General features: G+C 27.6%; 1 protein-coding gene across 1 annotated transcript; it reads right to left on the bottom strand.

Moving 5' to 3' along the window:
- Positions 1 to 3,969: 3,969 nt before the first annotated feature.
- LOC135926143 (troponin C-like) lies at positions 3,970 to 8,701 on the bottom strand. Its single transcript, XM_065461866.1, has 6 exons — positions 8,576 to 8,701; positions 8,492 to 8,525; positions 5,352 to 5,495; positions 4,625 to 4,738; positions 4,383 to 4,517; positions 3,970 to 4,287 (listed from the first exon to the last, which is right to left on the bottom strand). The coding sequence occupies exons 1-6, from the start codon at positions 8,576 to 8,578 to the stop codon at positions 4,250 to 4,252; spliced, it is 468 nt and encodes a 155-aa protein (XP_065317938.1). The 5' UTR covers positions 8,579 to 8,701; the 3' UTR covers positions 3,970 to 4,249.
- Between the last annotated feature and the right edge of the window lie 8,517 nt (positions 8,702 to 17,218).

The following is a 17,218-nucleotide window of genomic DNA, read 5'->3' as shown; positions in this document are numbered from 1 at the left end:
CGATTATTTCCAGCTATACCATCCTAGTTCAGCAGAATTAGATACGAACTTTCTGGCCGGATTTGTTTAATTTCATTGCTATTTTTTAAACACGTATTGATTTTTTTCCCAATTTTAGAAATGTATGTTAGACAAGTACATTTGATAATATTTTTTAAAGGGGGTAAGGGGTAGTTGATTAAAAATATTCGTATTATTAATTAAATTCTTATAAGAATTTGATAATTATATAAGCAGAAAGTGTCCTCTCGTTTATAGCAACCGCGATTAAACGATGCGTAATTCATTGCTAAACGATAGAACATCTGTATAATTTAACATTTTGTAAACAGACTCTATGTAGCTCTATTTTCGCTTTTAGAATGATGCCTAATCTTATATTATAATAATAATTACCGTAAAGTTTCTATATTACAAAAATAATCCTTGAGACAAAATAATAATTACCAATCACCTTCAACGGCGTCGTTAGATTTACGGTACTGGACTAAAAAAAATTGTTTATGCGTTAGTGCCCTTCCCATTTATGATAACAATGTATTTTAAAAATATCGTAAAGAATAAATAGACAAGATAAACTATTCCTTAATTTTTACCAATTTATTCACATATACTATTAACATTCATTAAACTATTAATACTAAAACCTTTCGTGCATTTAAAATGTAACATGATACTGGCCTGGCATCCATATATTTTTTTAATACACATTATCAGTCGTTAATATAAAAAACGAATAATGTTTCTGTATCAAATTAAAGGTTAAATAATATTTAGAACTTTTATTAGCTATTAGAACTAGTACTGCTTTTCATTCTCGAAGGCTTTCCATCTTTCGATGATTTACGAGAGCTACCTTTATCCTTTGAACTCTTATCCTTCTTCGGGGCATCTTTTACTATCAACATAACTTTTGATCCTTTAAGACGAGGTTTTTTAGTGATACTTATTTGAGATACTTTTTTAGTTAATCTTGAGTGAGCAGGTTTAGAGATACTTGGTTGAGATGATTTTTTACCGGTACCAGTACCGGATTTAACTGATTTTTTCTTATCTGTGGAGGTTGATTTTCCAACCTTGGAGGTAGATTTCTTAACTTTGGAGGAGCTTGGTTTCGCTATCAATAGCTGTTTTGCATCTGTAGCAGCGTAAGCATCCTTGCGTTTTTTCCTTATGTAGAGTAATACAGCCCTACCTAGGCAGCAGCATAATAGAATTAATAGCATCAGGATCAATAATAGAGGTAGAATATGTATCGACCTCGAAAATATTACAATGTCCAGACCCCTGGAATTGTCTTCATCTGGTAGAATAGATGATTCGTCAGGCTGCTCGTTTGCAACTTCTGATTGACCTTCGGGGGGAATATTATTTGATAATGTTCTGATATTTCCAAATTTCTGAGATTTAGGTTTGGAACCTATTTTACCTATAGATATCCTGTATGATTTATCCGGAGAACCTATTTTACCGCCATGAGATTTGGCATGGAATTTATTCTTAGAACCTACTTTACCACCTCGAGACTTTCCATCTGATATATATATATCCAGGGGGGTCATTTTACCACCATGAGACTTTCCGCCTAATTTATCCATAGAACCCATTTTACCAGCTATAAACTTTCGACGAGATTTATCCAAAGGCCCCGTTTTACTACCGCGAGAGGCTCCGTGAGATTTATCCAGGGAACCCATTTTACCATGCTGAGACTTTCCACGAAATTTATCTAAATGAACCATTTTTCCACCGTGGGATCCTCCATAAGATTTGTTTTGGGAACCTATTTTACCTCCGATAGACCTTCCATTAGAATTATACGGAGATCCCATTTTCCCACCGAGAGACGTTCCTTTAGATTTATCCAGGGAACCCATTTTGTCGAGAGGTGCTGTGTGAGATTTATCGACACCCATTTTATAGATAGAGGTTCCGTTATTTCCTAGTCCATCTGAGGGCTTGATTGAAGAATCTTCAAATACCCCCTTATTTCCCCATTTCGCCCCGTTATTTCCCCAATCTGAGGAAATTCCTTTATTGAATTTTCTATTATCCTTCAAAAAAAATCCCATATAATCTTTGCCATCAGAAGCCGTTTTATCGAGAGATGATCTAAAATTCGGATGTCTCACGGTAGCTCCTACATAAATCTCTTCGAAGCAAATCGTTTTAGCTTTTCTATATTTCATGTTAGCGTTGGCGTTATACACGATGTTATTGCCAGATGGTCTTACGAAGTTGATACTTATATTAACGACATAATTTTGGGATTTCTTAATTATAAAAACAAACGTTAAAAGTTGGAAATAAAGTCTTGTAAAAAGTTTAAGATTAATAATTTTAAACTAATTATTAAAATAATAATGCAATGATTATTATTATAAACTTATAAAATCAATTAACATATCTATAACAGATTTTTTTAACAATCAACTACTCTATTATAATTAATTCCAATTATAAATTAAGTAACTTTTTTGGTTTTATCAGCTTTATTTTTTGAATAATTTATCGTGTCATTAAATTAGTTGTTCCACTTTAAACCCTACACAATTAGATCCATTTTTTTGTCAAGCCTCTTTATTAGTAATCAGCTACCATTGATCATTTTTTTAAAATCCATTCATTATTTTTAAAATTATTTTTTTTCCTTTTTTTAACCAACACAAACTCTGATTTATTTATTAATATTCATAAAACAATTTAGTTCTACTTATATTTATATCAAAATCAGTTATATAATTGGATAAATAATCAATGATTCGACTACTTTCCGATCAACTCAAAAATATACATCACATATTAAAAAATAAATAAAAATTTCCCATTGCTTAAAAAATCGGAGGGATTCGATGGAGAAAATGGCGATGCTAGGTTTAGAGCTGAAGGTTGCACCATAATATAAAAATAGAGAAGAATTCGAGTTATAAAAGGGTTACGCGGAAAATAATTCCCTCAATTTGGGAGGGGAGAGATGCCAGGGGGGGGGGGGGGGTATTGTAGAAAAAAATTTTAAAATAATTATTAGAAGAGGAGGGTTTTTTCGAGGAATTATTTTTCGTCTCAAATAATTTACTTTAGTTTGAAAAAAAAATCTTCAACAATTTTATCAAATTTACCTAAAAATGCCAAATTTTTTTTATAAAAAATTTAGTAAATATTTTATAATTTTCATGCATAAAAAATCTTTCAAGATGAAATAAAAAATCTTTCTATCATATTTGTTCATTTCAACAATACTTTTCCTTTTCATTAATAAACGGAATCATTTTATGAATGATATTAGAGATCTGAAAAAGTACGGAAGAGCCAATTTTTTAAAAGAAAATTCGGTTCTGGCTGGGTCGGAATTAATATTATTTCCAAATTGGGTGACCGGGTTGGGTGTGAATTATGAAATAAAATTAAATATACTTCAAAATTTTTCAAAGAAAAAAAAGGCGCCAATATTTTTTTTTATTTGTTTGTAGTAAAAAAATTTGTTCGGAACCCTGAGAATATTATTTAAAGTTCATGCCAGGCTGGCCTTGAAAGCCCGATGCAGATCAACACCATATGCTGGTGGAACATGCTTCTCTAATGCCGAGATCTCATTTAAACGATCGAATGTTTAAATGTAAATTTTCGATAAATTTTCAACTATTTGTTTAAAATAATGTTAATACGCTAAATATCTAAGAAAGATGAAAGATTGAGTTTTTTTTTCTTCGACAACCAAACAATTATGTTCTGAATTAGATAATTTAATAAATTATCAACTAAGGTGATTTTAAATAAGTAAAAAGTATTACATATCTCTAAATAAAAATCCTATCCCGTTGAGTCAATTTTATTTATTTAATTGGACGTGCTAGGGAACACTTTTTGCTCGAATATAAAATTTACGCGAATAGAGAAATAACATTAAACGCAGCATTCTTTATTGAGAAGTGAGTTTTCTTGGTGATTTCTTTAAAATTATTTTCCATGCCATCATATAAAAAAAATACATTTTGAAGTAAAATATGTCTAATTTAAAAAGCAGTTTCTCAAAGAATATTTAAAGTATAAAACTTTAAAAATATATATATTTAGATATTGCCTAGCAAATTGTTTATATGTACATTTGAATTTGAAAAATCAAAATAATTGAAAAATTAAATACAAGGCCTTTTATAGTACAAGTTATTGGTAACAACTATTATTTAATTTATTGGAATACGATTTATAATAAGATGATAATTAATGTTAGCTAGATTTAACGGCAATATTAATTTTTCTTTTTAGCTCCCATCATCTCCATGAATTCTTTATTAAATATAAAATTAGATATATAAAATTCAAAGAGATATTAAAGTTTAAGATATAATAAATAAATTTTGAATTATTAACAATACAACTACCATCATAATCAACAGTCCCACTGCTGTCGGAGTCGATTTCTTTTATCATTTGATCCAATTCTTGTTCGCTAATGTTCTCATCTATAGCTCTTAATAGATCTCTCAAGTCACTAACTTTGATGTAACCATTGCTTTCTTTTAAAAAATATACGTATTATGATATTATCAATAAATTAATATAATTTTAAATATCTCATATTTATTTTTAAATAAAATAATAAATTAAAATATAGCTAATCGACCTTTATCATAGAGCCTAAATGCTTCTCTTAACTCCTCCTCAGCACCGGTGTCCTGATCTAGAACCCATTTGGCAACTATCATACAGAAATCATCGAAATCCAATTTGCCACTATCTTCATTAATAATTCGTATGCATGAACAATAAAAAATATTTCTATAATTTTCTATTTAAAAATATCTAATATAATTTCCTATTTGCTTGGTTACCATCCCCCCCCTCCCATCTAGGCCTGTAAAGAACATTTAAAATTTTGTAAAATGTTAAGATTATTCGGATTATAATCTATAATATGATGAATATCCCAGTAATTACTAATATGGTATGACAAATCTTAACGATATTATTTTATTATTTTACCATTATTAATAAAAATATCAAATATAAATCTGAATAATATTCTAAATTATTTCACCATTATTAATAAAAATATCAAAAATATATCTGACGATTCTAATTCTATTAATTTTTATTGGGAAACTTAAAATATTTATTTAACATTTGTACTCTATATCATCCGTCTGCAGCCATTCGTCCACATTGAATGATCCAAGATTAAAAAACTCACTTTATCTCAAAAAATAAATGGCATTAAAGTAGAAATGCATTTCTTTAAAAAAATATATATAACTTTTCACAAAATATTACACTCTTTCTTTCTAAACAATATTTAACGCTATTGGCAATGATACTTTAACATTGGAAATAGTATAATATATAAAATATACTTCCGGGATCAAATTCTCTAATCATCTCCCTAAGATCTGATGGAGCAAACGAATGGCCTAAAACCTTCAAAGCCATGGCTAAATTACTCGTGGGGATTTCACCTTTGCCCTCTTTATCGAATTGGGAAAAGGCTTTGCGATACTCTAAATATTTATTTAAAAGGAAAAATTTTAAATAGTTTTGAAAAAAAGTAAGGGTTTCGTTTACAGTCAATAATACTAGTGTTGTTTAAGTTTTTAAGTATTTTCAAAAAAATTCATTTATATAAGTAACGCTTCTTATTAGAGCGGGCTATGTAGGTCCCTTACCTTTTTTAAGCTAGGTCAGGCGGACTTGAGATAATACTGCGTACGGAGCAGGAGAGAAAATTTTTTAAATTTACTTAATCATAATATTGTACTAATAAATTATAATATATTTTGTTTATTAAAATTTATAACCCATTTCTCCATTTTTAATCTCCCTTTATAATATAAAGGCCGTAATTTTAAACTAGGTCGGATTTAAATGTTGAATATTTCACCCCCTGTCCGGATTGTTAGAATTTATTTTATATAATTCTGGCTGTATTTTGTGAATAGTTTCTAAGAAAATTGAAAATATAAACAGTAAAAATTATATGACACTTTCTTATTAAAGTGGGCAAGACTTTGTATAAAAAAAAATTATTTCAGGCCCGGCCCTAGTGCTATTAAACTATTTTATCGATTTCAAATTAAGATTTTAGTCATTAATAAGCAAGCCTCGAGTTTTCATTAATGAATGAATGAATGAATGAAAGAAAGAAAGAAAGAAAGAAAGAAAGAAAGAAAGAAAGAAAGAAAGAAAGAAAGAAAGAAAGAAAGAAAGAAAGAAAGAAAGAAAGAAAGAAAGAAAGAAAGAAAGAAAGAAAGAAAGAAAGAAAGAAAGAAAGAAAGAAAGAAAGAAAGAAAGAAAGAAAGAAAGAAAGAAAGAAAGAAAGAAAGAAAGAAAGAAAGAAAGAAAGAAAAAAAGAAAGAAAGAAACAAACAAACAAACAAACAAACAAACAAAGAAACAAACAAACAAAGAAACAAACAAACAAAATCCCAAGACTTGCGTAATATTTATTGGCAATTATGGGGTTAGCCGTTTTTAAAAATCGAGCCATCTAACAACAGTACCCAGCCCTTATTCTTAATCCTTTTTTTTATACGGACCTGTTCTATTTAATTATACCATTTGTCAGCCCGTTTCAGCCTAGGCCTACAAGCCTCTGATTATTGCAAAAATGACTGGGATAATCAAATATTTTTTTATAATTAGTGTGAAGAAAGGAGGAGTGGTAAAATGTAAGGTGGCAAAATTGCTTTTAAAGGGGGGAAAAATAAGTTTATCCTAGGAATGTTTAAGTGCTATACAAACATGAGTAATAAATTAAATTCCTTAGTTTTATAAAGATGACGTTATAATAAAGATTTTTTTTAAATATAAACATCTTCTCAGATCGTTGGCCGATAAAAAGAAAATGAGATGGAACCATATAAAATTATTGAAACTTAAAATTATAAAAATTAAACTTAAAGGTGTTTTAAAAAAAGTTAAATGCATAGCAAAATATCAATACGAAAAAGTTTTATAACACATTTCAATATGCCCAAAGGCTCCGCCCTCTCCCGATCAATGTTTCTTGGATTCTCCCCTTCTCTATATTAATATAATAAAAGTTTTGTACTATAGCTATACCATTCTAAATTAGTTTCTTGTTTCCCATAATATGCTGTTTTATTAAAATGTCTGCCTTTTTACCATAAATAAAAGTGATAATTGGGTGGGAAATAATCCTAGAACAAAAGATTTAAAACTAAATAAAAATGCATTCTGGACAATTTAGAGCTAATATACAATTCTAGTGCTATTTATTTATTTGGATACTCTATAGTGATGAAAAAACGATCCATTAGGACCAATTTAAAAAAAGTCCGAATTTTATCCAGAAAAATATTACGCAAGCCTGAAGAGTTCGCTCATAAATGGCATATAAGTTTGGACATCCATTAGGGAATTATCGAAGCTTATATAATATTTTTTCTGGCTAAAATACTCTTAGCCGTTTTTAAAAATCGGCTCAAATGGAGAGATTTTGAAACATCAATACTTTACTTGCATATGTTGAAAATTAATTAGTGATATAAAATCACGATTAGGCGGAATAAATAAATGCTAAAATTTTTTTAAGTTTTTACCTTTTTATTGAATTACTTTTCTATACTACCTGGATGGAGTCGTAAAATGGCACGATTCTAAAAATCCGGGGGAATTTAAATTATATAAATTTAGTAACTAGTTTGGAAAAATCACTGCTCGTTATCCCTTATAAAATTTACTTTATTTAAAATCTTAAATATCCCAGCTGATCCGTAAAATAATCCAAATAATCCGGTCCAAATTTTAAAAAAAGAAAAAATTTAACTCGGGCCAAAATAAACAAAAAAAAATACATCTTGACCGGGATTTAAAATGTGCAATTTATTTTAGATTCAACCTAGCCTCCAAATTTGACCTTTGAAGGTCTCTGATATACTTTAATTTGCATAGACCATTTTTTACAAAATCCCCCCCCTTTCCCTAATTGAATTACTTCCAGTTCACGCTTTTGGTAACTATTATCAGGTTCCTTTTTTTTATCCTTTTATTTTTCTACTTTTGAATGAAAGTGTCAAATAAATTTAGTAAATTATTTAATCAATAAATAAAATAAAAATAATATCCAGTTAAGTTGAAGTAACTACTTCAAGAAAATTCGATCTTTTTCTCATCTCTAAGTTTAAATTTCATAAAAATATTATTTGTAAAATATCGGGTTAGAATAAATTTTGCCAAGATTAACATGAATTTTTCTCAATTTTCAAAATTTTTATTTATTTATTTTCCAAATAAACAAAGATTCCCTTATTAGGAACACAATGCCAAATAAATAAATAACGTTTTAAATTAAAAAATATTAAAATAATCTGTATAATAATAAAGTAAAAGAAATCACTGAAAAAAAAATATCATGACAAATTTTATTGTGAGATGAGACCAAATTTAAGTTTTGTAAAATAAAAATTTTGATTCATTTATAAAAAATAAGGAATAAAAATATGATTTTTAAAGTTAAATTTTTTTTAAAATTTACCTGCAACTTGATGTTTGTTAAATCCAAGATCAGTCTATGAAATATAAGAATTAAATACAGGTTAATTAAATTAATAATCATTACCATTTAAAATATAAACTGGAAAAAATGAATATTATTTTAAAAAATGAAATCGAGTGAAATAAAAATAATTTTGATTTATAAATAATAATTCTAATCGATTAAATTTATTTTTTTCAACAAAAAAACAGAAAATATTATATAAATATATTTGAAACAGATGTTAAATGAAATAGCGGTTGTGTAATAGCATCATAGCATATTATCAATTCGTGAAGAATCAAGATAAATTCTCGATCAATTAATTTTTTTTTTTTCAAATAACCATTTATATTTCCTTCTTTTTTTTCTAATTTTGATTTTATAGGACGGGAGTAGGTGAGGGTAGAAGGTAGATGTAAAATTTTTCAAGGAGGAGGGAACTATTAGGCGAGTTTTTCCTCCATAAATTTTATTGGAAGGTCCAATTGTAGGCCTTGGCTATATTATATTTTTATAAAAATAATTTTGAGTTTTCACTTTTTTTTTAAAAAAAATGCTTTTTTTAAAAAATTTTGTATAGTCGTATTAAATTTTCTTTCAAATTCTTCTTTGTAGTGATATTTAAAATATTGGGGGGGGGGGGACAGGAGGGAAATTATTAATAGCTTAAAATGATATTTACGAGAACAGAGAAATTATGGAGGGGAGATTCCTATAACTAAATAAATTGAGTTTGTAACTCAAAAATACTTACCAAAGTTAAGAACTTTAAAGGAAGAATACGCTCTCCTTATCTCAAATCCCCAAAGCTTGTATTTTTTACCCTTGGTCGCTGATGCTGTTCGCTGGGGGCATAGATGCCCCGCCCATTTTTCAAATGATTTCGGGTCATTCCATGTCAAATTGACCAAAAAAGGCACATTTTCGGCCGACCCCTTTTAAATTGTTAAAAATATCTGGAATTATTTAGATAGGTAAATAAGAAAACCATTTATTTTAGCTCGCTAACACACCTGATTCCCGAGATATAGGGACTCATATGTGCAAAAAAGAGCCATTTTGGAATCTGTAAAATTTTTAAAATGCTTATATCTCTAAAACTATTTATAGTAAAAAATATAGAATAAATCATATTGTAGGCAAAAGAAATCTCTAAAGGGCCATCAGAAAACAATAAAAATTGGCGCTAATTTGAGTCTTTAACTTCCGGTTTACCTAAATTGCTTTATCTGTATTTTTAAGCAAAAAAGGGAGTTCGTTTTCAAAATTATTTTTTGCTTTTTATTTAGACCTTTTATAAATATATTTACGATCTCAAAACCTTGTCGACGCTAATGACTCTTCCGAAATATACATTTTAATTAAAATTGAAAAAAACATATAGCACTAATGGTTGAAAAATATTATTATTCTTAAGGAAAATGAAAATATTGATACGTTTATAATATGATAAAATTTCCCAGTTCTGCCTCCCCCCCCCCTTTAAGAATTTTTACATTTTTTTTAAACCTCTACTTTGCTACTATAGCGAATTACTTATTAGCTCGATAATGTACAACTAGATGCCGTCACCGTTGCTATTGTCAAAACTTTTTAAAGCATGAGAAAAGGGATTTTGTTTCTATAAAATGGTGAAAAGATTTAAATCCAAAAAAGATTATTTATAATCAATTTACGAGAGCTATATCTTAAATTCAAAGATATTCATCAAATATCAAAATTGGATTATCTAAATTTTGTGATCTTCGTCCCGAGAATTGTGTATTTGTTGGCAGCAGTGATACCCATTCAATATGTGTTTGCTCCAATCAAAACACAGAATTCTGATGAGTTTGCTCAAAATTACTTTAAATGAAAATATAATTAAGATTACATATAACGATATATTGCCAAAAATAATTTGTAATCCAGCAATACCAAAACGCTTTTTTGATGACTGTGCTCAATTCCCTGGATCTTCTAATTTAAAGGCCATGATAAGTGAAATATTATATTAAAGTTATATCGAATATATTACCTGCAAGCAGTGGGTAACTAGAGATCGTACATATCTTTTAACTATCACTTCATCAACCTCCACTTTTTTAAAAACACTTTTCAAAAAGCGAAATATTTTACTATTACACTCATTCATAACAAAGGAGCAAGCAATATTCATGAATTCTCTTAAAATGAATTTAAATGAAGGAGAATATATCGTTCAGGCAGATTTTGCTGAAAGTTATGCCTTCAAAATGAAGTACGGGGGTTTCATTGGAATAAATCTCAAGTTGCCATTCATCCTTTGTGATTTATTACAAGTTATTTAATAATTTAAATCATTTAAGCTTCGTAATAATATCTGAATCTCTCGTTCATAATACACTTGCCGTTCATTCATTCCAAAAATATTTAGTTCGCTAATTAACAGAGAAATTTTAATGCCGACCAAAAAAATTCTTCCAATTTTTAGATAGAGCAACAACAATATAAAAATCGTAGAAAATTTAATCAATCTTTGCCAACATGAAAATGATTTCGGGATAAAAGCTGAGTGGCATTTTAGGGCAATATCTCATGGCAAATCAGCTTGTGACAGGGTCGGACAGTCAAACGTTTAGTGGCCAGGGCTAGTTTACAAAGACCTGTTTCAGAACAAATAACTTGTCCTAAAGAATTTTTTACCTATTTTAAGGAAAATATTAAAGGTATAAGATTTATAATTTATTAATGCATATTATAATTTTTTTAATTGAGGAATAGATTTCTCCTATATTATGGAAGATGAATATGAGAAAGAGCAAATAATTTTGGAAGAGAGATTCAATGCACGTACAAAACTAAGAAAGCAAAAATTTCATACTTTTCATCCAATCTCTCAGGGTAAAATTAATTTTATTCAAACTCAACAGAATCGCAAATAATAAATATAACATTTCACCCGAATATTAATACGAATATACTATATGAAAAAATTAAAGGATACAACATGTATCTAAGACAATCAATGGTGGATGGCTTATGTTTTAGATAAAAAAATCAAAAAAGTGGTATTAGTTAGTTTTTTGCATCCTCAAAGACCTTCAAATTCTCATACATATCCCTCCTTGATTAATAAATTGTGGATACATAAAACACAAATTTTAGATGTAGTCAGTCCTTCAACTGCTACCGGACGAAAATACACTTTACATAAAAGGATGAGACAATTAAAACTTTTAATTAATTTTCTTAAAATATATAATAATTTTTATTTATATCTAACTAAATTTTGTTTCAAATATATTTTAAATATGGAATGATTATGATTATCTATCTATATTTCTATATTATTAATAAAAATGAATAATAAAAAAATTATATTAAAGATATTTATTATTGGAAATTTGTTACATTATTAAGTGTTTAATGGGCATATTCCCACACTGCCCCTCAGTTTAATTAGTATAGTTAATATATCGAAATTTTATATATTTAAATCAGAGACCTGCAGAAGTACCATTTAAATAACTCGAGCCGAATTTTTTTTCAAATTTTTTCTAAAATTTTTTGGCCCAACCCGGGTTTTATATTTTCAAACCCGAGCCTTGATTAGTTTAGAATATATTATTTTTAATTTTTATAAATGGCGAATTAAAATATTCGCCCCGGCCCGGGTATTTTTTAAAAAAATTGAGCCCGGAATGGCTTAAATTTAGGCCTGACCCGTGTATATTCAAAAAAAATACGAACACGATCAGTGTTCTTGGACACTTAGGGCCGGGCCTGCAGGTCTCTGATTTAAATGTGGAGGGCTACTCTATGTAATATATTTACTTCGTTCGTAAAATTAGCACAATTTTGGATAAACATATATGTAGTGATGGCCTAAAAAATATACTTCCTTGGTTGATTAACCAGAATAAGGCATTAACGATATAATTTGCATTATATGACATAAAAAATGAAAAAATAAAGATGATTTTAATATATTAACGATGAATTTTAAATGATTAAGCAACTTGGATCTAACATGAAGAATTTTCTACGACTTAATCCTGGCAAGAATAGCAAAAGAATTGATAAAAAAAAATGGTGTTTTATCCAATGAAAATTATAAAGGCTGGAAGTGTTTTTCAACTATTTTATAGATGTTATTCGAAAATTTATTTTCGATTAAAAGAGTCGCATGATGCCTGACAAAAACCGTTATAAGGTTAAAAAGAGAACCAATTGAAGAGAATACAATTTTATGTTATCATAAGGAATTGTATTCTAATTAGAAACTCATATTGATATAAAAGTGAACTTTAATAAATTGATTTAAGACCATTTCTAAATTAAAATAATTGGTTTTCTTGAAATCAAAATTTATCAAAATTGTTTTTTTCTGATGGTGTAGTAATCAATATGAATAAAATTCATAATCGAAGCCATCATGAACTTGAATTTGGAATCAAAACGGAATGACAATTTTCGTAATAACCCATGGCAAACATTACCAAAAGGTTAGCAGAGAGTGCCTTCAGCGTATATATGAGAGTTAAATATCAAACACCTTAGATTCATTTAATTTTTATAAAGCAAATATCGCTGTAATTAATTACGTATATATATATATATGTATGTATAAGATGAATATGAAAAAATATCTGGTCAAATCCATTTTAGGAATACAAAAGTTTCATGTTTTTATGCCACTTAGGGAAAATTAAATTAAAATAAAATTATTTTCATAGTGAATATTATTGTAGTTACAATATATAGAAAATAAATTATAATCAAAAATTGTTTTGTATTTTTTAGTTATATTGATGAAGAGAATTCAACTCATCATATATATTAATTAACCCCCCCCCCTTCCCCAACAAAAATAATTTCCCAGATCATATTTATTAAGAATATTTTCAATAAATCAGTTGGGCAGGTCCTGATACAGATTCTTTATAATAAAAATGATCTTAGATACAGATACTAGTATCTTATTCAAAATATCAAAAAGATACAAGATACTTGTATCTTAAAAACAAGATACTTTTATAAATTTATCATTATCAATTAGAATAGTTTATAAAATACAATTTTTATTATATGAGTGAAGAACATAACATATGCATAATGTGAATATTTACAATAATTAATAAAATATTTAATGACGAGCTAATTATAATAACCAATTATCAGGCATTTTAATATTAGTTTTCGCCCATTCATAGCAAAGGAGACTAATATTTTTAAAGAGTATTTAAAATAGATTAAATCAAATCATTACTTTTTAAGATAATCAATTTTTCTGAGGGGTCGGGTTGAAAATTGTGTATTTAAGTTGATTTGCCATGCAGTATTATGAAATTTCCATTCAAATATTTTTATTTTTGAGATAAAAAGGCATTAAATAAAAGTATATCAAAATGTATCTTTATAAAGTATTTGAAGATAAATACCTTTAAAATAGTATCTAGATATCGATACTTTTTATGTGTATCTACCTACCGATACGACATTTTTATATCTAGATAATTTAACAACTATGCAAATATTACATGAAATACATTTTTATACCTAATTTTTAAAGTCTGACTACTCAAGTTAAAAATCTAGCGACGCCATTGATTTTACAGAGGGAGAGAGAGGGAAGATTAAATACATAAATATACTTGCCTGATTTACTGCTACAATATCAAGAATCTTGGGTGATATTGGTTAGTATAAAATAAATATTTTTTATAATAACACTTGTATGAGTAACCATTTATCGTTATTAAAAAAATATATAAAATTGCTGTGAAATTCAAGATATGTAGCAGTAGTTAGCGTCTTCGTGAGGGAAAAGGATTTGAAGGCAACTAGACATAAAAATAATAACTAAAATCTTTACATCTTAAAAAATAAACTACTGCCTAACCTTATTAGAGGCAACTTTTTCAGTTCAAAACAATTTCTCTTTAACGTGATATTTAAAAATATTATATTATATTATGTATTAAAATATTGCAACAGTCTTTGTATCAAAATTGTTATATATTATATTATAAAACCTCAGTATAAGCATAAAACATTGTTCATGCTTAATATGACCCATGCACAAACAAACTTTTGGGTGTCAAATAATATAGACAATCTTCTGAACAAAAAAAACTAAAGAGGGGGAGACTGGAGTCAAACGATAATTGTTTTGCCCTTTTACAATAAAAATGTTATTACTATTTTCCAATTAAAAATATAATTGCCATTCATTAGCTTCAAAACAAGATATTTAGTTTAATAACTTATAGTTTAGGAGATAGCCTCTTTATCAATGTCAAATTATATATTTTTTCACTTCGCTGGGGTAAAACGGAAGAGACCTTGAGTTATGGCAGTTTTATTTATCATAGAAATGTATAGAGCGGTTGCATTATAAACATTAAAAATAGTGGTATATTTGAAATGGGCTTAATCGAGTGTATATTTTACACTTAAATTATATTAGGGGTTCTAATGTTTATCATTATTAGCTAGAGATTGCTTAACCACCACCCAACTTCAAATTCTTATGAAAATAATTTTCCAAAGTAATAACTTAATAAGGAAAACTATATAAGGGGGCAGATGATATAATCTTTTCGGCATTACATTGTGGTCTACAGTTCCATTTTTAAAAATACGCCCCACCCAAACCCCGATCTTTTACTTTCAGGCAAGGATGCAAATCTGGCAAAATTTTTACCTGGGTTTGGTTTAAGGTAAAAAATAGCTGAGTTCGGTTCGGGGAAATATTTTTTAATCCGGGTTCAGCTCAGGTTTAAGAATTTCTGAATTGATAAAAAAAATTCTATATTTAAATCATAATTAAAAAACTAGATATAAATTTGGTATAAAAAATAAATTTTTTATTTTATTTAGAGGCAAATAATAGTTAAAAACATAAGTTTACAAAAACTGCCCTACATCTTTTATAAGAATTTTTAAGTTAGATTTTGAGAAATTTTTAAATTAACAATATTCAATATAATAATTTTTACTTTGACTTGTTCACTTTCATTTTCCTCTAATCAGAGTTGTTAAGGAGCGGAGGAGCTACAGGAGCGGCGCTCCTGGAGTGCCGCTACATTTTTCCAAAAACACCTGGAGCGCCCTCCTTTTTAAAAATGAGCGGGAGCTAGCTCCTTTTAGGGCTGGAGTGGAGGAGCGCCGATCCACCGCTCCTTTAAATTTATGGTATAAATTAAATTATTTTTCAAATATTAATATTTGTTAATTAAAATTTGATAAAAATGAAATTTTATTTTATTTAAATTTATCCATTATTAAATGTTGAGCCGAGTTTTATATTGGTTTTTCTTCTATATTAAATGTTAAACATCAAGTTTTTTATTTTTATATTGAAAATTTTGTAAGTCATATTACTATTCATTTTATAGATATATAATAAAAAATAGTTTTTGATATTATGGATTTAGAGATCATAGAAGAATTTCCATTTCTATCATACAAGAAATATTTTAAACTTCTAAAAGATGTTGATCCAAATGATCAAACAAATTTAAGGGCAAAATGCCTTTTGTATTTCATTTCCAAAAGTGAGCAGCTCCAATCTAAAAAAGCATCTAAACATAAAAAATCTTTCTTTACGATAGCTATATTTTATTTTATTTTGGAATAATTTTTTTTTTAAATGGTTATAATTATGGGCAATTCATTATAGTTGAGCTTGGGTTGTTAGATATGATGCCTTTTAAAATGTATTTTAATTTTCTCATTACTTGTTCAACCTCCTTTTTTATACCTGAATCGAAAAATATCTTAATAAAATACAATACACGGCTTCCCTCTAGTGCTCCTGTGGAGCGCTTATTTAGTATTGCAAAACAGGTCTTAGGGGAAAGGCGTGGATGTTTGTTAGATTCTAATTTAGAAAATTTATTACTTTTAAAGGCTAATATATATTTTGATAGATCATTTAAAATAAATAAAACTTTTTGATAAAACGTGTACTTTCTAAAAAAATGAGAATCAAAGGAGAAGTTATGGAGTGGCACTCCATTACTTGGAGCGGGAGCTAGCTCCTTTTAAAAATGTAGTAGCAGGAGCTGGAGCTAGCTCCTTTTGAGAAGGGAGCTAGTTACTTTTAAAAAGGAGCGTTAACCTCTGCCTCAAATTAATAAATCTTTGAGAATAAGTTAAAAATAAAAATAAATGAATTTAATTGTTTAAAATTTATTAAAAGTTCACTTAATTGGAAATTAGAAAATATTATAAAATCTCAATTAAATTATTAAAATTTTTATTTACAATTATACAAATATCTTAATATATGATTTTAAACAATATACTGAACACGGGTTAAAATAAAATTGTGGGTTAGGTTCAGCGTTTGAAAATTTTATAAACGGGGTTCGGGTTCAGATTTTTACAAAATCCTGGGTTTTCTTCTCCGAATTCGGGTTCGCCTGCTTTCAAGTATAGTCCAAATTCTGTAAAAATTATTTAAATCGCGATTTTTAATATTACTTTTTTCCTTATTAACCAGAAAATTACATCTAAATTCTCTAATAAATAAATATAAATAGTTTTTAAGAAATGCTAAATATTCTCATATTTGTAGCAAATTTCATTTTTAAAAATGTTTTTTTTAAAAGCAATACAAACTTTCAATCTATAAATTAGCCTTTCTAAATGATGATTAAAGTTATAAATAAAACACGATATTAATTTACTTTATTATATTAATGAATCGTGAACAGAAATTTTTATAATTATGTAGGTATAGAGGTAAATAAATTA

Source organism: Gordionus sp. m RMFG-2023, chromosome 3 (assembly GCF_954871325.1).
Source record: "Gordionus sp. m RMFG-2023 chromosome 3, tfGorSpeb1-WG-v2, whole genome shotgun sequence".
Classification (NCBI taxonomy): Eukaryota; Metazoa; Nematomorpha; class Gordioida; order Chordodea; family Parachordodidae; genus Gordionus; species Gordionus sp. m RMFG-2023.
This window is presented reverse-complemented; position numbering and strand designations above follow the sequence as displayed.

Excerpts from the sequence above, each read along its gene's own strand:
- LOC135926143 (XM_065461866.1), bottom strand. Across the intron at positions 5,496-8,491 it reads TAACAAACATCAAGTTGCAG|AGTATCGCAAAGCCTTTTCC; the intron begins GTAAATTTTAAA and ends ATAAATATTTAG. Across the intron at positions 4,518-4,624 it reads ATTTAGGCTCTATGATAAAG|AAAGCAATGGTTACATCAAA; the intron begins GTCGATTAGCTA and ends ATTTTTTAAAAG.